General features: G+C 47.2%; 2 protein-coding genes across 2 annotated transcripts; one reads left to right on the forward strand and one right to left on the reverse strand.

Moving 5' to 3' along the window:
- Positions 1-216: 216 nt before the first annotated feature.
- On the reverse strand, positions 217-18256 carry LOC132233245 (mucin-17-like). The gene is made up of 11 exons (XM_059693593.1): positions 17476-18256; positions 12738-12935; positions 11752-11879; positions 11114-11172; positions 8563-8714; positions 8023-8091; positions 7776-7938; positions 6608-6769; positions 6358-6455; positions 2298-2377; positions 217-917 (listed from the first exon to the last, which is right to left on the reverse strand). The coding sequence occupies exons 1-11, from the start codon at positions 18239-18241 to the stop codon at positions 876-878; spliced, it is 1917 nt and encodes a 638-aa protein (XP_059549576.1). The 5' UTR covers positions 18242-18256; the 3' UTR covers positions 217-875.
- Positions 18240-22605, forward strand: LOC132232597 (mucin-1-like). Its single transcript, XM_059691963.1, has 5 exons — positions 18240-18270; positions 18340-19407; positions 20008-20787; positions 21208-22145; positions 22588-22605. Exons 1-5 carry the CDS (start codon positions 18240-18242, stop codon positions 22603-22605), a joined length of 2835 nt encoding a protein of 944 aa, XP_059547946.1.
- The last annotated feature ends 2108 nt before the right edge of the window (positions 22606-24713 follow it).

Raw genomic sequence — 24713 nt, forward strand, 5'->3', positions numbered from 1 at the left:
CATCTTGAGGTCAAACTCCTTGGAACCTACATCCTGGAGGAGAGAAGGGGAGGAGGAGAGAGCCTGGCAAGTGAGAAACAGGAGCTCGTATAAGGTGTTGACTGGAAATGGTATGAGAACCATGAAACATTTCATAAAATCGCTTGTATTGTTTTTAGTTATGTAAAATATATGATTATATTGACTAACAAAAAACCCAGGCTCTGTAGAGTAAAAGAACTTTAAAAATACTTATAATCTTATATACTAAAAGTGCTATACATTAAAAAAAAACATGTTTTTCATGAAGAGGTGATTCAATACATTTTACAAGATATTTTGTGTAACGGAGAGGCAAGCCAGGGTTTGAAGGATCACCACTGTAAACCGGTTGGTGAGAATGCTGTCCTTGGTGCTGAAGCTGGGCTTAGAGGACGAAGAACCTTCCCAGACACAGCAGAAGGAACTCGCTTGAGGTCATGACAAGCCCATTGGGGGTTCCACGGTGTTTCTATTTGATTCTCAGAACTGTGGTCTTTCTTCTCTTCTTCTTTATTTCTTTTATTTTTTAAAAAATATATTTTTATTGATTTAAAAGAGGAAGGGAGAGAGAGAAACATCAATGATGAGAGAGAATCACTGGTCAGGTGCCTCCTGCACGTCCCAAACTGGAGATGGAGCCCGCAACTCGGGCATGTGCCCTGATTGGGAATCAAACCACGATCTCCTGGTTCATAGGTCAGTGTTCAACCACTGAGCCATGCTGGTTGAGCCTTCCTTATTTCTTATCATGTTCTCGTGGAATGCTCTTAATGGAGAAATGTTCCATGAAACTTAGCTGAATGGAGATCTCCTCATTTCCAGACCCCACAGCTCCATGTGAAATTTCTTTTGCCTTAAAATGATGACATCATCACCTCAGGCCTCCGAATTTTTATCTGGAAAGAGAGTGAGAACCAGGTGAAGGTTGGGCCCATGAGAAACCTGGAATTTGGGAGCATGAGAGTCTTGGGAAAAGGGAAGCATTCAATTTAGAACTTATTCTATTAATTGGAGTCTAGTACAAGCCAACAGTTTCCCTCCACTCTCCCTTACCCCCAAATTAGGTCAGTTTGAAAGTGTCCTAGCTAGGGAGTTCACCTCTCCGACAAGGTTGTCTCTAGGGAAGAGAACCAGTGCCTGGTGCCAATCACACTTCCTCTGAGGTGAGAATATTTTGAGGGTATTTCTTCTGCCCTCGAATATCCACCCAGTTAAAATAAAAGTGGCAATCAAGAAGTTGTCATCCCTTACCTAAGTGACCTATCTTGGCTTCTATCATAGTGAGACAACCTGACATTATGTACCCCTTGAGGTGATGCATTGCCATTATCTATGATGTATGCTTAACAAAAATGGTTAAGGTGAGTGTAATCAAGCCTGTTGACCAAATTGCCAGTTTATAGGAAATACAGAGGATTGAAGGACATGTTAAATTACATCATAAGGAAATAATTAAACAAATCCAGAATGTGGAGCATTCCTTAAGACAACCATCTTGGACTCTTACAAAAACCAATACAGGGGGTTGGCAAAAGTAGGTTTACTTTTGTGAGTATGAAACATACAGAGTTTATTCTTACATTATTATTTATTAATAATTGTACTATTTTCCATACTAACAACTATAAACCTAGTTTTGCCCACCTTGTATATTTAAAAAAAGGTAGGAGCCAGTAGTTGGTTAAAAGACCGAAAAGACACAACAGAAGTCAGTGGGTGAAATTTGTGGTATTCACATTTGAAAAAAAAACTGGTTATAAGAGATGTTCTTGGGATAATTGGAAAAATTGATATTGGATGCTATTCTAGAATATTATCCAATGGTTTCTGAGAGTGTGTACTAATATGTTTAGCAATCAAGTGTCATAATGTTTGCAATTGACTTCCAAATGGTTCAGCAAAAATTGATGTGAATATATATGGCAACATGTTAAACATTGTAGATTTAGATGAGTATATAGGCATTTACCACACTATTATTTTGACTTTCATGGTGTTTGAAAATTAAAATAACTAAATAATTTGGCCATCAAGGACATAAAAGCGCAGAAGGAAACCTCTGAGCCTGAAGCAGGGTCTTAAAAGGGGAGACCCCACCTTGCTGCTTAGCTCTCTTCCCCACCTGCTGCCATTTCCCAGCAGGGTAGGCCTGGATGATCACCTGGACTAACAAATCATAAACATGACGTTGCTGTCCCGAAGATCCTACCATGGTAGGGGGGGAGATGGGATCTCAGAGCGGGAGGAGGTGAGCCTCTCATGCAGACCCTTCTTACCGTTTTTTTAGAGTCTATGTGGTCCAGGGAGGGCTGGAAGTTACTGTAGATGGAATCCAGGTTGATGGAGCTATTTGGTTCTAGACAGGGAGAAAGCCCCACGTAAGCACATGGTTGGGAAGACAAGCTTTCATCGCTCCCTTTAACCCCACCCACTGCCAGATGAGGAGCATGTCCCCACTTCACAGGAACCTGAAAAGTATTTGCAAACATGAGAAGCTACATTGATTTTCGAAAAATGTAAAAAATCACATTTAAATATTCAACAACGAAAAGCTGTAAGTGCTTTGCAAGCAGCTTCTGAAGTTCATGACGTCCAGTAAGCTGTGGCCTGGCTTGGGGTGCCGTGTGGCAGCTTTCGGATATTGACTGCCCCAGTTCACGAACAGTGGCTTTTTATTTGAATAGGTTTTCTCCAATGTTTTAAAATAAAGTTTTATCATTTTCCTTGATCTTAAACATCCTTTGTTAAAGGAGTTCTAGGTGCTGTATTTTTATATGACATTAGAGGCCTAGAGCACGATTAAATCGTACGCGTGTAGGGTCCCCTAGGCTAGCCTGCCATCAGGGCCATGTCTGCCCGGAGACCCTCTGCCGACGCTGCCAGTGCCCCGGGGTGGGGGAGGGCAGGACCCCAGACCCCACTGCTGCCACCGTGGGCTTTGTGAGCTCATTTGTGCCTGGCTGGTCCCTATTCCTCTCTCCCCAGTGTTGAGTGTCTGAGCCGTTGGCTACTCCAAACCATTTGGTTCTTTCCCTTAGTAACAGCTTTTACCTTCTGCCTCAATTCCTCTCCTAGCTTGCGCCCTTCCCCCGAGGGCCACCTCCCCCCCTTAACATCCCCTCCGCCCCCACTGCTGGCCGCCTGCACCCCGCCCCGGCAGAAGCACCTCCGCTGGCCACCTGGGGACCCAAGCTCCTGTCCCTGCCCCTGCCTGCCGGGCACCCTTCCCCTGCGCCCTCTTACCCGCCCCTGAGACCCATCAATGCGCCTCCTGGTGACTGGTCTTTGGTCATTGTGGTGTTACGACCACTGGGTTTTTATTATATAGATTATCTGTTTGTCACTGCTGCATAGAAATGCAATTCACTTTATAAAAATTGGTCTTATATCTGGCCACTTTGCTAAATTCTGTTAATTTTAGTGATTTAACATTCTTTTGGGTTTTACGTAAGACAATCACATCAGCAAATGACAGATTTATATTTTTCTTTCCAATCTTTAAACACTTTTCTTTTTTTAGTATTCTGTTCAGCACACCCAAGACAATAAGTAATAGAACTGGTGATAGAAGACATCTGTGACTTGCTCCTGGTTCAGTAGGAATTGACAAACTACCACATGTGAACCAAATCCAGCCGCCACTTATTTTTATATGTCCCACAGCTAAGAATTTTTGAAAAATTTAAGTGGTGAAAAAAATTTTAATGGAACAAAACCACACCCGTTCATTCACTTATGTATTGTCTATGTCTGTTTTCATGTTACATCAGCAGAGTTGAGTAGCTATGACAGAGATCGTATAGCCCACAAGCCCCAAATATACCCTTTATAAAAATGTTTGCTGACCTGGCTGGTTTGCTAAGTGGTTAGAGCGTCAGCCTGTGGGCCCAAGGACTGATGCTTTTATTTCCGGTCAAAGGGAGTGCCTCCATTGCAGGCTGGACCCCTAGCCCCAGCGGGGGTTCATGTGGGAAGCAATGAATCAATGTGTCTCTCTCAATGTGTGTGTCTCTCTCTCCCCTCCTCTCTCCTTTCCACTCTCTCTAAAAAAAATCAATGGAAAAAATATCCTTGGGTGAGGACTAAAAAAAATTTAAAAAAAAATTGCCAATCCCTGGATAAAGTGAATGACTTTTAATGTTTTATCATTGAGAATAATTTTTGTGTGTTTGTGTGGATGCCTTTACCAGAAAATGGAAATTCTATTTCTAATGGGATGACTTTTTCTGATGAGCAGACATATATTAAATTTTTTATTTTGCATCTATTGAGGTGATGATATGTTTCTTCTTATTCTGGTAATGTAGTGAATTTATACATAGATTTTTCTAATCTTCAGCTAACTCTGTTTTCTAGAATAAACTCAAGTAGTTTTGTTTTTATACCTGATGGATTTGTTGTGCTAATTTTTTGCTTGGTATCTTTGTATCTATGTGCACAGTGAGTTTGGTCTTTACATTTTGGCCCATGAATTACTTAGAAACTTTAAGGACATTTCCAAAGATATAGGATTTGTGTTTTTGTTTTCCAGAAATATTTTTTGTTATTGATTTCTAACTCACTTGCATTGTAGTCATATACTACAGTCTGATTTAAATAACTTTAAAATAATTATTGAGCTCTAGCCAGTTTTGCTCACTGGCTAGAGCATTGGCCTTTGGACTGAAGTGTCCTGGGCTCGATTCCGGTCAAGGGCACATGCCCCAGTGGCGGGCTCGATCCCCAGTAGGGGGCGTGCAGAAAGCAGTCCATCAATGAATCTCTCTCATCTTGATGTTTCTCTCTCTCTCTCTCTCTCTCCCTCTCCCTCTCCCTCTCCCTCTCCCTCTCCCTCTTCTTCTCCATTCCTCTTTGAAATCAATGAAAGTATATTTTTTTAAAAAAAAAAAGGAAAGGAAAAAAATTATTGAGAATTTTTTCTGGCTTTGTGTGTGGTGATTCTTACAAGTTTTCCATATACTCATGTAATGAATGTATACTCTCCAGTTGTTGAATGCAGTCTGTCTATAAAAATTATATTAAGGCTGTTATTTATTTTATATGAAACTTATATATTCTTGACTGATTTTTTTTGCCTGCTTGATCAATCAATTACTAAGAGAAATTTTTTAAAAAATCTCACCATGTTGGTGAAACAATCAATTTTTACTTGTAGTTTTGTCAATTTTTGCTTTATATATTTTAAAGCTGTATTAATAGGACTCACAATTTAGACTTGTTGTATTATCTTAACAAACTAAACAATTTCCCAGTAGATATTGATCATTTTTTATCCCTAGTAATTCTTTTTGCCTTAGAGTTTATTTGCCCACAATGAAATAGCTATATATAGAACAACAGCTATTTTGGTATTAGTCTCTTTTGTCTTTCTCCATACTCCTGTTTTCATCCTGACTCTGTGCTTGTATTTTATATGTGCCTTTCACCCACAGTGAATAGATTTTTGAGAATCTACTCTTTTAATTGGTGTGTTTAACGCATTTATATTTATTATAGTTATTGATATGGTTGGATTATTTTCTATCTTATTTTGTGCTATTTGTCATACTCTTTCCCTTTTTTGTTTCCCTTTTCTTTTCTTTTTTTTTCTTCTTTTTTTAAAAATATATTTTTATTGATTTTTTACAGAGAGGAAGGGAGAGAGATAGAGAGTCAGAAACATCGATGAGAGAGAAACATCGATCAGCCGCCTCCTGCACATCTCCCACCGGGGATGTGCCCGCAACCCAGGTACATGCCCTTGACCGGAATTGAACCTGGGACCTTTCAGTCCGCAGGCCGACGCTCTATCCACTGAGCCAAACCGGTTTCGGCTTGTTTCCCTTTTCTTGCTTTTTTGTGGTTAGACTAAAATGTTTTCCTCATTCCAATTTTCCCCTTCTTTAGAATTTAAAGGCAATTTTAAGAAATATTCTCATTCCATTTTTCCTTTAAAGACTCAACTTCTAGAATCTAGACATTTAAACATGTACATTTAACCTAACAAAATCTATCATTAATCTCTTTACTGCACCATAAGCCACATGTCCATGAGGTTACCTACTCCTAGGTGCTTATCTGTGCTCACATATGCACAGCTTTGTGTTCCAGAGAAATCTATGGCCATCAAATAACCTGAGACGCCCCTCCCCCTGGTCTAATGATGCTGTGCCCATACTTGTGCCCCATCCAGGGCCTTGCAGGAGCCAGTTGTGGAAATAGGGTTGCAGATGAGGAACCAAATGTTTTGGAGATGAAAATGCTTTTACCTTTTGCTCCTTCAAGCCCCTCCCACATGCCTCAGTTGTGTGTCTCCAAACTTTGAGATATTTTTAGCGCACTGAGAATTTCCAATACCTTCATAGATGTCAAAGCCAATGTTTTGGAAGGTCCCAGGGGCTGGTCCACCATCCTCCTCATGCCAGTTGTACAACTCAGTCACTTTGGCCTTTTGTCTGTTGATAGAAACACCAGAGAGATCCCATTTTGAGTAGAGAATGGGGAGGACTGGTTCTGTCCACCTCAAGGATAAAATGATTGAAGGCAGGGGGATCAGAAAAGGAGGAGGAGCTGCAGGCAAACAGAAGAGGCAGCGGCAGTGGCTTACCTTTTCACTTCTCTCTTGGAGCGGAACACGAACACCAGGAGGATGACGAGGGCCACCAGCACCACTGCGCCCACTGCCCCCACAAGCCCGTACACCAGGCTCTTCTTGGTGCTAACCTCACAGGTTTCCCCACTGTACCAGTCAGTGTCTGTGTTCAGGCAGCTGAGATGGAGAAAAGGTGCAGGTGGGGAGAGGGAGTCATTCAGAGTCAGGGCCAACCAATGCCTGCAGTCCCCCAGCCTCAGAACTGGCCCTGACCCCGTGGGTGCTTAATGAGAAAGTGAAGAAGAGATTTTTGGGGTGCAGAGCAAGGCGCCCTGAGGGGATGAACCGAGGCAAAGTCCAGCTTCTAGGGGGGGTGGGGGTGGCCTTAAATAGTCCTAATACCCAGCTCTAGGCCTTCAGGTTTTGCAACCCAAGACCTAAAACAGTTGGCCCAACTCGGGCTTCCCCGGGCTACACCCAGGAACTTGAAGACTCAACAGAGACCCTTTCACCAACACATTAATCAGCTTCGTTTTCGGCCTCCCTCTCTATGGGGAAGAACAATCCCCCAGGCCAGATCCAGAACACCTCTGAAGCAACTCCTCTTCCCTGAAGATGCCCTTTCTGAGCTCTGTTCCTTTCCTCCCTGCGATAACCTGTAAACTCCTCTGCCAGGAAGCCTTCCCAGAATAACTACTCAGGCCTTTGCATATGTGTGACTCCTTCCCCCATACCTGGTGCTCCAGCTGCTCTCTCTGGTTTAGTTTCAGTAGGCAACGTCTTTCTTTTCGTTCCTCCTCCCTTGATTTTTACAGGCTTTCCACCCTTCCCATGTAGGTGGGACTTCTATCTCCATTTCACCAGCAGGGGATGTTGAACTCTCCCTGGAAGCAAGGCCCTGTCCTCCCATCTGACTGGGAGCTTCCCCAGGTTGGGGCCTTCCTTCTGCTTCCTCAGAGCTGGACACTGTCCTCAGCCTCACTAGACACATTCCCAGGGAACTGAACCGCTCCCAGCCCATGCTGGACCTGGCCTTGAGGCTCTGTCCATGAAAGTCCTTTGTGGTTGGCTGCATTTAGGAAAGTCCAGGACTCACCCCATGACCTTGGCCTCCAGGTCAAACTGAGGAGTGGGGGGGGGGGGGGGGAGGAGCAGGCCTGAGCTGAGGCAGTGGCACACTCACTAGCACTTCGGACCGCTGGGCACCAGCTTGCATGTCCCGAAGTGGCAGTCCATGGAGGCTTTGAAACCAGGCGTGCAGCGGCTGATGCAGTTTGGCTGCAGGTCCTTGTACTCCACAAAGAAGTATTTAGCCAAGTCTTTCCCAGCCCTTTCCCGGCAGACCTCTGAGGAGGCACGGAGACACATGATCAAGAGTCTGGGAGTGCTGCCTGCCTCCCCGCCCTCCCCAAAGCCCCGGGGCCACCTACCTTCAGGGTTGTATTGGGTTATCGAAACGTTTTTCACCTCTGTGGCAGTTGTATTGAAGCACAGTTGGGCTGTGAAGGAGACACAAAGTCCCTGATGAGCTTGCTTAGAGGCGGCTCAGGTGTGTGGGGGGGAGGGCATGGGGCTGTGATGGGGGAGGTGGAAATCAGTTCTGCAAAGAGGGAATACTAGCCTCACATCCAACTCTCCAGAACCATGATTCTCCAGGTGTCTTTGTTGTCCCATTCCACCCTTGGCCAACGTCCCCCAAATGCTCATTGCATTGAGAAACATCTACATTGGGTAATAAGCGAGGCTCCTCCTCGTTTCCCACCTGCACACCTGCTTCTGCATATCTCCTTTCAGAGCCCCTCTTGGCATCTGCCAGTCCAAGCGACAAGCTTTGGGACTGATTCCTGTTCTCTGAGTGTTCTCCTGCTTCCCTCATCTGCCTCTTTCCCCTCCCCCAACCCAGGCATCTCAAAGCTTCAAGATTCTTTGAAGGCCTCCTCTTGCCCCTCCCCAGAAGCCTAGGAATTTACTTGTGCAGGTATTATTCCTCATTATTTGCTGCTGAGTTACATTCGTAATTTTTTTCTCTATCTCTTGGGTGAACTTCTTAAAGTCTTCCTTGTATTCCGGGCTGAACTTGGCCTGCAGGATGATGTCATGCTGCACCACCACGCTGCCACGACTGAGGAGAGAGAGAAAGATATCCTTGGTCATCCCCCTGGGTGTTAATGGGTGCTCATCTCTCCAACCCCTTCCCCAGGCGAGCTCTGCCCTCTCTGCCTCCATGGGAAGGCAGAGCTGGGAGAGGACGGTTGAAAATGAAGACCCAGTGTCTACTGGGTGAAGGCTCCATTCCAGGCACTGTGCTAGGTGTGTCGCTCTAGGACCCATATCACCTGTGCCTAAGAGGACTGTCTACAAAGGTGGACGCCTCGGGGAGAGCTCAGGGGTGAAGATGGACAGATGAAGATGGCACCCTGGAAGAGATCATCCTTAAGGTGTACTTAAGCAGGAGACTGGGCAGCTGCCGGCAAGGTATCCATAAGGGGCCATCAGCCACAGAGGAGGAGGCTGCACCAAAGACTCCGACGGGATGTATTAATTTCTAGGTGGTAGGCTGGCTGCAGGAGATCTGTGAGCCTCTTAAGACTGTATGCAAAAATTTCAAGGTGCATGTGTCCATTTTTTCTACTCCCACAAATATTTGTCAATTCTAAAAGGAGTCCCTGATACCTAAAAGGTTAAAATCCTAGTCAAAAGTCTCTTCCTACTTCCTGTTCAAGATTTAGAAGAAGCCAGTATCCCAGACATGCTCATAGCTTCTTTTTGCTTCCTTTCCTTTTCCATAGCTCCCAGTGCCCCACTCTCTGAGCAAGAATCACTTTCCTGTTGTGTGCTTTCCCCTGGCCCTCATAGCCCTCCTCTGTCTAAGGAGGTGGGATACATGAAACCCTGCGATGCCTTTAGGAGGACCATAAAGACACTGGCTCAGTGCCTGGTCCACAGAGCCCATCCTCCCTCTCTTGCCTGAGAGATTGAGGAACAGGTGAAGTACATGGATGACGATTGGCACTACAGAGCCCCCACCGCCACCCCCATCCCAGGAGCAAAAGAGGGAGCCCTACAGGGTCAATGTATGCCAGTCCTGGGGAGTTTTAGGGGCAGAAGGAAAACAGTGCTATTATCTTCCAGGGTGACTGAGCGGCTGAAGAGCAGACATGCCCTACCCTGAGGCTGGCCCTGGCACCTGCTGTACATGCAACCTGGAGGGGGGCTTGGGAACCCCCTGGTCCTACCTGGGAGAGCCTCTCTTGTGTGAGAGAAAAGGTTTCATGTCAGACAGGATTGAGGGAGGAAGCATAATGAAGGCTGGTAAACACAGTATTTTTCTCTGCTTTTTGTACAATTTTTTTTTTTTTTTGGTTATAAGTTCCCTTTGAAAATTATCAATGGTGACTCTGTAAACCATGAGAAAGGCTATTTCCCTTGTGTCCCAAACGATTTCATAAAATTGGGGTCCATCACAGTGTAATAATTCCGTGTGTGCGGCGTGAAATCCTATCCTAGGTGAGTGGAAGGGAATACAGGACAACTGTGGACTTGGATGCCTTTTTTCCTGGGTGTTTCCCTTTACAAGCGAAGTTATTTGGCTTCATCAATCAAGACTGATGAGGTGTCCATCACACAAGTTGTAGCCTCAGGTGTTCTGGTGTATTGGTGTCTTGGCACTACCACTCTGCAAACGATCCCTCAAGCAACTCACTGCATCTCTCTAAGCCTCAGTTTCTCATCTGCACAATGGGAACAGCCTAACTGACCTCATTCACAGGGTGGTTATGAGCTTTCAATTGGAAAATGTATGTGAAACTCTAATTATTGAAGGGTTTTATGGGCTGAATTGTGTTTCCCCCAAATCTATAATCCCCTACTACCTCACAATGTGTCTATATTTGGGGATAGAGCCTTTACAGAAATGATTAAGTTAAAATAAGGTTGATAGGGTAGGCCCTAACTCAATATGACCAGTGTCCTTAAAGGAGGGGGAATTTCCCGTTGTCAGTGTGGCTCAGTTGGTTGAGCATCATCCATGCACCAAGAGGTTGCATGTTTGATTTCCGGGTCCGGGCACATGCCCGGGTTGCAGACTTGATCCCCAATGTGGGGCATGTAGGAGGAGGCAACCAATCGATGTTTGTTTTTCTCTCGATTGCCTTCCCCCCCCCCCTCTAAAATCAATAAAGACATTTTTTTTAAAAAGAGGAAATTTGGTTACACGAGGAGACACCAGGAACCCACATGAACAGAGGAAAGATCTTGTGAGGATACAGCAAGAAGGCAACTGTCTGCAATACAAGGAGAGAGGCCTCAGAAGAAACCAAACCTGCTGACACCTTGATCTTGGACTTCCGGCCTCCAGAACCATAAGAATTAAATATCTGTTGTTTAAGCCACCCAGTGTGGGATATTGTGTTACGACAGCCCTAGCAGACTAATATTGAGGGCATAGTTACAATTGTCTTTATAATTATGACTATAGCTTCCAGTCCATAGACTTTCTTCCTAGGAACTCCAGATACTTACCTCAATCCTGTGATGTTAACTCCTGCATATGCAGGGATTCCGGAATAAACTTTGTCCATCTGAAAGACAAGGAGGCCACTGTGTTATCCCAGAGGCCCTCCCTGGGGGCCTTCTAAGCCTTTCTGTGGAACAGTGGTTCTCAGCCTTCTGGCCTTTTAAATACAGTTCCTCATGTTGTGACCCAACCATAAAATTATTTTCGTTGCTACTTCATAACTGTAATGTTGCTACTGTTACGAATTGTAATGTAAATCTCTGATATGCAGGATGGTCTTAGGCGACCCCTGTGAAAGGGTCGTCCGACCACCAAAGGGGTCGCGACCCACAGGTTGAGAACCGCTGCTGTAGACTCTCAGGAGGGCAGAGGAAGGACATGCAGCATCTCCCAGTCCCCATCCCCAGCTGACAGAGGCACACTGCCCAGACAAAGTGGTCTCTTCCCAGAGACCAGCCCAACCCCTGGGCTCCTGGTGGAATCTTGCTTCCTCTTTCTCCTCCCTCCCTGGCAAGCCCTGAGGAAATGGTGAGCTGAGAAACTCACACACCTGTAGCATGGCCTTCATCTACTTTCTTAACACTTAGAGATTCCTCCCTGGGGAGATCTGAGTAGCAATGGGGACTTGCTCTCCCAGGCCCACCTCTTGGGTGAATGTCTTCTCGAAATCCAGGAACGCTGTAGAAGACCGGTTATTTAGCTCTTCGGTGAATTCCTTATTGGTCACTGTCACAGACAGTTCAACCTGGGCAGAGACATCCTCCGGAGGCTCTGAGGGGGTCAGACAATAGCATCACTTACTGAGGGCAGCACCCACTGAATTCCCTACCAAGGAGACTCATACCTCTAGGGTGGAAGAATAGCTTGGGTCCCCACCCTCAATCCCCACTCAGTTATCACCAGAGTATCCCTGGAGAGAGGGGTTTCACTGTAATCTTCATGGCTTTTGAATGGAGTCCAGGGGATGTTGGGTCTTATATTCTATTAGAGGCCCGATGCACAAAATTTGTGCAAGGGGCTCGGCCCTTGCAGACCTTCGCAGCCCTGGCTTCTTCCGGAAGGTCGCCTGGATGGTCATTCTGCTGTTCAGTCTAATTAGCATATTAGCTCTTTATTATATAGGACTAGAGGTCCGGTGCATGAAATTTGTACACGGGTAGCGTCCTTAGGCCTGGCTGGCGATCAGGGCCAATCGGGGCCTTCCTTCCCCTGGCTGCCCGCTGCTGGCCAGGGCCTTCCTTCATTCCATGCTGCCCCCTGATGGTCAGCACATGTCATAGCGAGCAGTCAAACTCTCGGTGGGTCGAACTCCCGAGGGGACAATTTTCATATTAACCTTTTATTATAAAGGATTAGAGAATTCTATACACTTCTTGTATTCTGCCCCATCATATACTCACTTATCTTAGGTATATCCTTTGGTAAAATTCTGTACCAAATTTTTATTTTGTTCCAAATGATGCCTTCTTTATCTATTTATTTATTAAATATTTTTACTTTCTTACCACTGGATAAAATGGTTGCCCCAGAAAGAGGCTATATTCCTAGCCAAGGAGGAACAGGAATGGGTGCCCAGCATGAAGGTGGGGCCCAGGGTTTGGGAAGAAAGGGCCCCGCAGTTTTACTCACTTATATCACTTATATCAATGCTTGTGATCACATCCTCACACCTCGGCCCCTGATAGAGGCTGGTGCACACACACTTGGTCCCATCCCAGCGGCCTCCATTCTGGCAGATCGGGATCTTGTCCTGGCACTGATCTCCTCCAAAGCCAGGGAGGCATTCACAGACCTTTCCGTTCCATGTCCCTCCGTTGTAGCATGGGACTGAAAGGAAAAGGCCCACCGTAACCACACATATTTGCATAGTACTTTATAGCTTTCAACATATTTTCACAGACATGTTCTAATCTGATATTGTCATGAATCTACAGATGGACAGGACAGTATCATCTCCACTTTACAGATGAGAGAAGTGAGGTGGAGAGAGGCTAAGGTTCCACCTGGAAGCAGAGTTGACCTGGCTGTGGAGTCCTATTTCCAGCATAATTTACTTTAGTCCTAAAAATCAAGGAATGAAAAACCTGGTGTTGCAAGAAATGGGGGCAACACAGTCGAGACTGAGGATGAGAAAAAGGGACACAGAGACCGGGAGAACCTAGGGGGACTTGACCAACCTGGAATCCACCAAGCTTGGGAATAAGCATGGCATTGTCCCTTCAATGCCTGCTTCAGAAGAGCTCGTCCTGGAAGTTTTTGCCATTGTGAGTGTTTATGACTCATTTTTATTTTCTGGAACATGGAGTTTGAGGGAGGAGTGTAGACTTAGTTTAAACACATAGGAAGTGGTTATAGACAATGCTCAAAAATCTATACCAACCAACCTGGAATATCTAAAGCTCTGTTCTCTTTGGCTTTTCTTAAAAAGATCTGTGCCGTCAAAACCGGTTTGGCTCGGTGGATAGAGCGTCGGCCTGCGGACTGAAGGGTCCCAGGTTCGATTCCGGTTAAGGGCATGTGCCTTGGTTGCGGGCACATCCCCAGTGGGAGGTGTGCAGGAGGCGGCTGGTCGATGTTTCTCTCTCATCGATGTTTCTAGCTCTCTATCCCTCTCCCTTCCTCTCTGTTAAAAAATCAATAAAATATATTTTTTTAAAAAAAGATCTGTGCCTATGAAGACCAGTATTTGAGGTATGGTTCCTCTGGGGAGGCATAGGAGGTGTGCAAATACTTTACAAAGGCCTTCCCCACCTCTGCCTCCTGGTCTGCCATCACCAGAGTCAGAGAGCAGGGGCCACACCCATGACAGTCACATCACACAGTTTCTTTTTTTTTTTTTTTTTTTTTTTTTTTTTAATTAAATCTTTATTGTTCAGATTATTACATTTGTTCCTTTTTTTCCCCCCCATAACTCCCCTCCTCCCAGTTCCCGCCCTACCCTCCGCCCTCACTCCCCACCCACTGTCCTCATCCATAGGTGCACGATTTTTGTCCAGTCTCTTCCCACATCTCCCACACCCCTTTCCCCCCAAAGAATAGTCAGTCCATTCCCTTTCTATGTCCCTGATTCTATTATAATCAACAGTTTATTCTGTTCATCAGATTATTTATTCACTTGATTCTTAGATTCACTTGTTGATAGATGCATATTTGTTGTTCATAATTTGTATCTTTACCTTTTTCTTCCTCTTCCTCTTCTTAAAGGATACCTTTCAGCATTTCATATAATCCTGGTTTGGTGGTGATGAACTCCTTTAGCTTTTCCTTATCTGTGAAGCTCTTTATCTGACCTTCAATTCTGAATGATAGCTTTGCTGGATAAAGTAATCTTGGTTGTAGGTTCTTGGTATTCATCACTTTGAATATTTCTTGCCACTCCCTTCTGGCCTGCAAAGTTTCTGTTGAGAAATCAGCTGACAGTCGTATGGGTATTCCCTTGTAGGTAACTGAGTTTCTTTCTCTTGCTGTTTTTAAGATTCTCTCTTTATCTTTTGCTCTTGGCATTTTAATTATGATGTGTCTTGGTGTGGTCCTCTTTGGATTCCTTTTGTTTGGGGTTCTCCGCGCTTCTTGGACCTGTAAGTCCATTTCTTTCACCAGGTGGGGGAAGTTTTCTGTCATTATTTCTTCAAATAGGTTTTCAATATCTTGCTCTCTCTCATCTTCTGGCACCCCTATAATTCTGATGTTGGTACGCTTGAAGCTGTCCCAGAGGCTCCTTACACTATCCTCGCATTTTTGGATTCTTTTTTCATTTTGCTTTTCCGGTTGGATGTTTTTTGCTTCCTCGCATTTCAAATCATTGACTTGATTCTTGCGCTCCTCTGGTCTGCTGTCGGGCGTCTGTATAATATTCGTTATTTCAGTCCGTGTGTGCTTAATTTCTAGTTGGTTCCCCAATATAAGATCGAGGGTCTTATTAGTTTTCGTGTAGATCTCATTAAGTTTATCGAGGGCTTCTAAACAGTTCTTGAGAGACCTTAAAAGTGTGGTTCTGAACTCTATTTCTTCCATTGACAATTTTGTCATGTTTCTTTGTCTCCGCATTTTGTTATGCTTCCTTGGTGCACCCCCTAGTGGTCTTTGTTCGCAGTCTTATAGATAAATCTTGATTGCTGTAGCTAATTCCAGGGAGGGTTTGACCTCCAGGCCAAGTGGCTATGAGATTCAGCTGTGTCAGCGGTGAGAGAACTTCTGTCCTCTAGGGAGGTGCTAATCTAGCCTTTGCCTGAGGCTATCCGGCAAATGCCTCTGTGCAGGGCTTGGGCAGGGCGGGTCGAACAGGATCAACAGCGTGGGCCAGAGAGAGCAGTTATGGCGGCTCTCAGTCCTGTCCCGAGGGGCTCTGCCTCTCTGAGTCCCAGCACCCGCTGCAAAGCTCGGAGAGAAAGCTGCACTCGCTCTGACCGAAGCCAGACAGTCCCGCTTCTTCCGCCTGAGTCTGGGTCCCTAAAGACTCGCCCGGATCTGGTGCTCAGAGTCTGCGACTCCCTCCCGATTGAAAACAACAACCGCGCCCTCCGCCGCCAGCCCGCTCCGCGCACTCCGCACCTCAGAATTTGACTTCAGCACTGCGCCTCCTCTGAGTGTCCGTATGCGTTTCTCTTTCCTCCTAGTTGTAGGACTTCCACTCAGCCAGCGCCCCTGTGGTTCTGGGTGATGTCCGTTCTGTGTTTTAGTTTCACTTTTGAAGTAGTTGTTCAAAGCAGCAAACTCCGGCGTTAACCTATGCCGCCATCTTGGTTCTCCCACACAGTTTCTGTTTACAGCCTTTGGTACAAGACATTCTGGAAGAATGGAAGACCTCTCTCTCTCTCTCTCTCTCTCTCTCTCTCTCTCTCTCTCTCCCCCCTTCCCCATGTGTTACTGAAGAATGCTCAGACCTGATTCAAGTGCTTAAGCTTAGGCTCCTCCATAACAGCACAAGCAGCTTCTGGGGTGTGTTCCCAAATGCCCAACAGTCTAAAGAGAAAGCCAACCTCCAGGGGACAGGGGGCAGGAGGAAGACAAGGGGACCCTCTGCCATCAGGGAGGTGACCAAAATTAGCTCTGGGCTCAGCAGTCATGCATCCACCTGGCATTCGCTATGAAACACCTGTGGGGCTTCCTGGGAACAGAAGGTCCAGATATCCTTTCTGAAGATGCTCAGCTCATCCCCTGAGAACCAGAGTGAATTCACTAAGACAAAGACACATTGGAGAGAAACCAGAGAACAAAGCCACATAATAGAAAGGTCAGGCAAAGCAGAACACAGCAGAGGAAGAATGCACAAAGCCCTGAGAAAATGCAGTAGCCAAAAGCTGAAAAACCACCTTTCATTTTTATCAATTCAAGACAGACTGGGCAGTGCCCTGGACAGACACAGGTCATATGTCTGTGAGCATATCTATAGTTAATTTAAATCAGTAAAGCTTTCAAGTATTTTAACTGGTATACAGTAAGTCCTCACTTAACATCCTCAATAGGTTCTGTGAAGTGAAATAATATATAATGAAACCAATTTTACCATAATCTGATTGATATAAACTAGAGTTAAGTTACTATGGCATCTCATTATAATAAAACAACATTGAATGAGACAATGTTATTCGAGGGCCTGCTGTACTTTCTTTAATGCATGCCAAATATTATTCCCCAATCTGATAATAATACTGACGGGTATAATGGTATATTGTATTATAACAGTAGGTATGGAGTGGGGCATTTCTCATTCTAACCAGAGTGAAGAGAGCTGAATGAAATCTTGTGAGTCAGAGAGAAGAGAAGGAGGTATAAGGATGAACATTCAATGACATGGAGGTAGAGTTCAGAGCTGATAAAAGTGAACCTTCTTTTGCGTCTATGGTGATGCTCAGAGGATAAGATAAAACAAAATAAAAGTGAATGGTGGTAGAGAGACAGTGGCCAAAGCCACATGTGAATATTATTGACAACATCCTCCTGCAAAAACAAAACAAAACTTTGCACTTAAGGATGTGCAAAAGCAATGAGAAAAACTTCTCTAAAATAAGTAAAGGTGCAAATGAAAGATACAAAGCTAAGGAAATTATAGCATATAAAATGCAACGGGACAGGCACTTGCAGAGTGTAAAAGGGAAGAAACAGGGTGTGTGCACACCTTACTGGGGATTGAAGGTGTCCAGGCAGAGATATAAACTGCGTTGTACAGAAGAGTGGCTCTAGTGAAAGAAGCATCAAGACAAACAGAGAAATAAATGGTAGAGTGATAGGATGCAGAGGTTTTTATTTAGCGGAAAACAAGTAAGAGCATAAGAAGTGAATGAGGAAAGTTTAAGAAGAAAACCACAAAGGGGGTAGATTGAAAAGAAATTTAAGTTTTAAAAAAGTGAATTCAGAAATTACTTACCTGGTATAGCACTAGAGACAGTGGCGACTGTGGTGGAGGTAGCACTCTGAGTGTCAGGTTTTATTCCAGCTGTTGAGGTTGAGAAAGTCGTGGTGGTGACAACCTTAGAGGTTACAGAAGTGGAGGAAGCAGAGGTTGTTGTAGGGTTAGAGTGGCTAGAAGTAGACACAGCTGAGGTGGTGCCAGAAACAACTGTTGAAAATGTGCTGCCAGCCAGAGTTGTGGAAGATGAACTAGCCTCTGTAGGTGTTGTCCCAGAGGTGACGCTGTAAGTAGGTACACCAGTTCCTGTTGTAGTTGTAATCTGGGTGTTGGTGTCAGTAGGAGTTGTAGTAGATGTAGGAGTTGTCACCAGGGTGGCACTGCCGCTGGAGGTTGTCAAAGATGCACCAGACTCTGTAGACACTGTCACAGTGGTGGCAATGTCTGGAGAAGGTGTTGAAGAAGCACCAGGCTCTGTAGACACGGTCACAGTGGTGGCACTGTCTGGAGAAGGTGTTGAAGATGCACCAGGCTCTGTAGACACGGTAACAGTGGTGGCACTGTCTGGAGAAGGTGTTGAAGATGCACCAGAATCTGTAGTCACGTTCACAGTGGTGGCACTGTCTGGAGAAGGTGTTGAAGATACACCAGACTCTGTAGACACGGTCACAGTGGTGGCACTGTCTGGAGAAGGTGTTGAAGATGCACCAGGCTCTGTAGACACGGTCACAGTGGTGGCACTGTCTGGAGAAGGTGTTGAAGATGCACCAGACTCTGTAGTCATGGTCACAGTGGTGGCACTGTCTGGAGAAGGTGTTGAAGATACACCAGACTCTGTAGACACGGTCACAGTGGTGGCACTGTCTGGATTTGGTGTTGAAGATGCACCAGACTCTGTAGTCACGGTCACAGTGGTGGCACTGTCTGGAGAAGGTGTTGAAGATGCACCAGGCTCTGTAGACACGGTCACAGTGGTGGCACTGTCTGGAGAAGGTGTTGAAGATGCACCAGGCTCTGTAGACACGGTCACAGTGGTGGCACTGTCTGGAGAAGGTGTTGAAGATGCACCAGGCTCTGTAGACACGGCCACAGTGGTGGCACTGTCTGGAGAAGGTGTTGAAGATACACTGGCCTCTGTAGACACGGTCACAGTGGTGGCACTGTCTGGAGAAGGTGTAGAAGATGCACTAGACTCTGTAGACACGGTCACAGCGGTGGCACTGTCTGGAGAAGGTGTTGAAGATACACCAGACTCTGTAGACACGGTCACAGTGGTGGCACTGTCTGGATTTGGTGTTGAAGATGCACCAGACTCTGTAGTCACGGTCACAGTGGTGGCACTGTCTGGAGAAGGTGTGGAAGATGCACCAGGCTCTGTAGACACGGTCACAGTGGTGGCACTGTCTGGAGGTGTTGAAGATGCACCAGGCTCTGTAGACACGGTCACAGTGGTGGCACTGTCTGGAGAAGGTGTTGAAGATGCACCAGGCTCTGTAGACACGGCCACAGTGGTGGCACTGTCTGGAGAAGGTGTTGAAGATGCACCAGACTCTGTAGTCACGGTCACAGTGGTGGCACTGTCCGGAGAAGGTGTTGAAGATGCACCAGGCTCTGTAGACATGGTCACAGTGGTGGCAGTCTCTGGAGAAGGTGTTGAAGATGCACCAGGCTCTGTAGACACGGTCACAGTGGTGGCACTGTCTGGAGAAGGTGTTGAAGATGCACCAGGCTCTGTAGACACGGTCACAGTGGTGGCACTGTCTGGAGAAGGTGTTGAAGATGCACCAGATTCTGTAGACACGGTCACAGTGGTGGCACTGTCTGGATTTGGTGTTGAAGATGCACCAGACTCTGTAGACACGGTCACAGTGGTGGCACTGTCTGGAGAAGGTGTTGAAGATGCACCAGACTCTGTAGACACGGTCACAGTGGTGGCACTGTCTGGAGAAGGTGTTGAAGATGCACCAGACTCTGTAGACACGGTCACAGAGGTGGCACTGTCTGGAGAAGGTGTTGAAGATGCACCAGGCTCTGTAGACACGGCCACAGTGGTGGCACTGTCTGGAGAAGGTGTTGAAGATACACTGGCCTCTGTAGACACGGTCACAGTGGTGGCACTGTCTGGAGAAGGTGTAGAAGATGCACTAGGCTCTGTAGACACGGTCACAGTGGTGGCACTGTCTGTAGAAGGTGTTGAAGATGCACCAGGCTCTGTAGACACGGTCACAGTGGTGGCACTGTCTGGAGAAGGTGTAGAAGATGCACTAGACTCTGTAGACACGGTCACAGTGGTGGCATTGTCTGTAGAAGGTGTTGAAGATGCACCAGGCTCTGTAGACACGGTCACAGTGGTGGCACTGTCTGTAGAAGGTGTTGAAGATGCACCAGGCTCTGTAGTCACGGTCACAGTGGTGGCACTGTCTGTAGAAGGTGTTAAAGATGCACCAGACTCTGTAGTCACGGTCACAGTGGTGGCACTGTCTAGAGAAGGTGTTGAAGATGCACCAGGCTCTGTAGACACGGCCACAGTGGTAGCACTGTCTGGAGAAGTTGTTGAAGATACACCGGCCTCTGTAGACACGGTCACAGTGGTGGCACTGTCTGGAGAAGGTGTTGAAGATGCACCAGGCTCTGTAGACACGGTCACAGTGGTGGCACTGTCTGTAGAAGGTGTTGAAGATGCACCAGGCTCTGTAGACACGGTCACAGTGGTGGCACTTTCTGTAGAAGGTGTTGAAGATGCACCAGGCTCTGCAGACACGGTCACAGTGGTGGCACTGTCTGGAGAAGGTGTTGAAGATGCACCAGACTCTGTAGACACGGTCACAGTGGTGGCACTGTCTGTAGAAGGTGTTGAAGATGCACCAGGCTCTGTAGATATGGTCACAGTGGTGGCACTGTCTGTAGAAGGTGTTGAAGATGCACCAGGCTCTGTAGACACGGTCACAGTGGTGGCACTGTCTGGAGAAGGTGTTGAAGATGCACTAGGCTCTGTAGACACAGTCACAGTGGTGGCACTGTCTGTAGAAGGTGTTGAAGATGCACCAGGCTCTGTAGACACGGTCACAGTGGTGGCACTGTCTGGATTTGGTGTTGAAGATGCACCAGACTCTGTAGACACGGTCACAGTGGTGGCACTGTCTGGAGAAGGTGTTGAAGATGCACCAGACTCTGTAGACACGGTCACAGTGGTGGCACTGTCTGGAGAAGGTGTTGAAGATGCACCAGGCTCTGTAGACACGGTCACAGTGGTGGCACTGTCTGTAGAAGGTGTTGAAGATGCACCAGGCTCTGTAGACACGGTCACAGTGGTGGCACTGTCTGGAGAAGGTGTTGAAGATGCACCAGGCTCTGTAGACACAGTCACAGTGGTGGGACTGTCTGTAGAAGGTGTTGAAGATGCACCAGACTCTGTAGACACGGCCACAGTGGTGGCACTGTCTGTAGAAGGTGTTGAAGATGCACCAGACTCTGGAGACACGGTCACAGTGGTGGCACTGTCTGGATTTGGTGTTGAAGAGGCACCAGACTCTGTAGACACGGCCCCAGTGGTGGCACTGTCTGGAGAAGGTGTTGAAGATGCACCAGGCTCTGTAGACACAGTCACAGTGGTGGGACTGTCTGTAGAAGGTGTTGAAGATGCACCAGACTCTGTAGACACGGCCACAGTGGTGGCACTGTCTGGAGAAGGTGTTGAAGATGCACCAGACTCTGTAGACACGGCCACAGTAGTGGCACTGTCTGGAGAAGGTGTTGAAGATACAGTGGCCTCTGTAGACACGGTCACAGTGGTGGCACTGCCTGTAGAAGGTGTTGAAGATACACTGGCCTCTGTAGACACGGTCACAGTGGTGGCACTGTCTGGAGAAGGTGTTGAAGATGCACCAGGCTCTGTAGACACGGTCACAGTGGTAGCACTGTCTGGATTTGCTGTTGAAGATGCACCAGACTCTGTAGTCATGGCCACAGTGGTGGCACTGTCTGAAGAAGGTGTTGAAGATGCACCAGGCTCTGTAGACACGGTCACAGTGGTGGCACTGTCTGGAGAAGGTGTTGAAGATGCACCGGGCTCTGTAGACACAGTCACAGTGGTGGCACTGTCTGGAGAATGTGTAGAAGATGCACTAGGCTCTGTAGACACGGTCACAGTGGTGGCACTGTCTGTTGAAGGTGTTGAAGATGCACCAGACTCTGTAGACACGGCCACAGTGGTGGCACTGTCTGGAGAAGGTGTTGAAGATGCACCAGGCTCTGTAGACACGGTCACAGTGGTGGCACTGTCTGTAGAAGGTGTTGAAGATGCACCAGGCTCTGTAGACACGGTCACAGTGGTGGCACTGTCTGGAGAAGGTGTTGAAGATGCACCAGACTCTGTAGACACGGTCACAGTGGTGGCACTGTCTGGAGAAGGTGTTGAAGATGCACCAGGCTCTGTAGACACGGTCACAGTGGTGGCACTGTCTGGAGAAGGTGTTGAAGATGCACCAGGCTCTGTAGACACGGTCACAGTGGTGGCACTGTCTGTAGAAGGTGTTGAAGATGCACCAGGCTCTGTAGACACAGTCACAGTGGTGGCACTGTCTGTAGAAGGTGTTGAAGATGCACCAGGCTCTGTAGACACAGTCACAGTGGTGGCACTGTCTGTAGAAGGTGTTGAAGATGCACCAGGCTCTGTAGACAGGGTCACAGTGGTGGCACTGTCTGGATTTGGTGTTGAAGATGCACCAGGCTCTGTAGACACGGTCACAGTGGTGGCACTGTCTGGAGAAGGTGTTGAAGATGCACCAGGCTCTGTAGACACGGTCACAGTGGTGGCACTGTCTGGAGAATGTGTTGAAGATGCACCAGGCTCTGTAGACACGGTCACAATGGTGGCACTGTCTGTAGAAGGTGTTGAAGATGCACCAGACTCTGTAGACACGGTCACAGTGGTGGCACTGTCTGGAGAAAGTGTTGAAGATACAGTGGCCTCTGTAGACATGGTCACAGTGGTGGCACTGTCTGTAGAAGGTGTTGAAGATGCACCAGGCTCTGTAGACACGGCCACAGTGGTGGCACTGTCTGTAGAAGGTGTTGAAGATGCACCAGGCTCTGTAGACACGGTCACAGTGGTGGCACTGTCTGTTGAAGGTGTTGAAGATGCACTAGGCTCTGTAGACACAGTCACAGTGGTGGCACTGTCTGTAGAAGGTGTTGAAGATGCACCAGGCTCTGTAGACACGGTCACAGTGGTGGCACTGTCTGTAGAAGGTGTTGAAGATGCACCAGGATCTGTAGAAATGGTCACAGTGGTGCCACTGTCTGGATTTGGTGTTGAAGATGCACCAGGCTCTGTAGACACAGTCACAGTGGTGGCACTGTCTGGAGAAGGTGTTGAAGATGCACCAGGCTCTGTAGACACGGTCACAGTGGTGGCACTGTCTGGAGAAGGTGTTGAAGATGCACCAGGCTCTGTAGACACGGTCACAGTGGTGGCACTGTCTGTAGAAGGTGTTGAAGATGCACCAGGCTCTGTAGACACAGTCACAGTGGTGGCACTGTCTGTAGAAGGTGTTGAAGATGCACCAGGCTCTGTAGACACGGTCACAGTGGTGGCACTGTCTGTAGAAGGTGTTGAAGATGCACCAGACTCTGTAGACACGGTCACAGTGGTGGCACTGTCTGGATTTGGTGTTGAAGATGCACCAGGCTCTGTAGACACGGTCACAGTGGTGGCACTGTCTGGATTTGGTGTTGAAGATGCACCAGGCTCTGTAGACACGGTCACAGTGGTGGCACTGTCTGGAGAAGGTGTTGAAGATGCACCAGGCTCTGTAGACACGGTCACAGTGGTGGCACTGTCTGTAGAAGGTGTTGAAGATGCACCAGGCTCTGTAGACACAGTCACAGTGGTGGCACTGTCTGTAGAAGGTGTTGAAGATGCACCAGGCTCTGTAGACACGGTCACAGTGGTGGCACTATCTGTAGAAGGTGTTGAAGATGCACCAGACTCTGTAGACACGGTCACAGTGGTGGCACTGTCTGGATTTGGTGTTGAAGATGCACCAGGCTCTGTAGACACGGTCACAGTGGTGGCACTGTCTGTAGAAGGTGTTGAAGATGCACCAGGCTCTGTAGACACAGTCACAGTGGTGGCACTGTCTGTAGAAGGTGTTGAAGATGCACCAGGCTCTGTAGACACGGTCACAGTGGTGGCACTGTCTGTAGAAGGTGTTGAAGATGCACCAGACTCTGTAGACACGGTCACAGTGGTGGCACTGTCTGGATTTGGTGTTGAAGATGCACCAGGCTCTGTAGACACGGTCACAGTGGTGGCACTGTCTGGATTTGGTGTTGAAGATGCACCAGGCTCTGTAGACACGGTCACAGTGGTGGCACTGTCTGGAGAAGGTGTTGAAGATACAGTGGCCTCTGTAGACACGGTCACAGTGGTGGCACTGTCTGTAGAAGGTGTTGAAGATGCACCAGGCTCTGTAGACACGGCCACAGTGGTGGCACTGTCTGAAGAAGGTGTTGAAGATGCACCAGGCTCTGTAGACACGGTCACAGTGGTGGCACTGTCTGTAGAAGGTGTTGAAGATGCACTAGGCTCTGTAGACACAGTCACAGTGGTGGCACTGTCTGGAGAATGTGTAGAAGATGCACTAGGCTCTGTAGACACGGTCACAGTGGTGGCACTGTCTGTAGAAGGTGTTGAAGATGCACCAGGCTCTGTAGAAATGGTCACAGTGGTGCCACTGTCTGGATTTGGTGTTGAAGATGCACCAGGCTCCGTAGACACAGTCACAGTGGTGGCACTGTCTGGAGAAGGTGTTGAAGATGCACCAGGCTCTGTAGACACGGTCACAGTGGTGGCACTGTCTGGAGAAGGTGTTGAAGATGCACTAGGCTCTGTAGACACAGTCACAGTGGTGGTACTCTCTGTAGAAGGTGTTGAAGATGCACCAGGCTCTGTAGACACGGTCACAGTGGTGGCACTGTCTGTAGAAGGTGTTGAAGATGCACCAGGCTCTGTAGACACGGTCACAGTGGTGGCATTGTCTGGAGAAGGTGATGAAGATGCATTGAACTCATTAGAGGATGTTATAGGAGTTTTGCTACCAGAAGGCATTGTGGAGGATGAAGCTGCAACTGCAGTTGATGGTACAATGGTTTTGGTGTCACTAGACTTTGTTGAAGATGTGCTACCTTCTGTTGCAGTTGTATCAGGAGAGGTACTTCTAACCAGAGTTGTGGAAGATAAATTACCATTGCTG

This window comes from Myotis daubentonii, chromosome 4 (assembly GCF_963259705.1).
Source record: "Myotis daubentonii chromosome 4, mMyoDau2.1, whole genome shotgun sequence".
Taxonomy (NCBI): Eukaryota; Metazoa; Chordata; class Mammalia; order Chiroptera; family Vespertilionidae; genus Myotis; species Myotis daubentonii.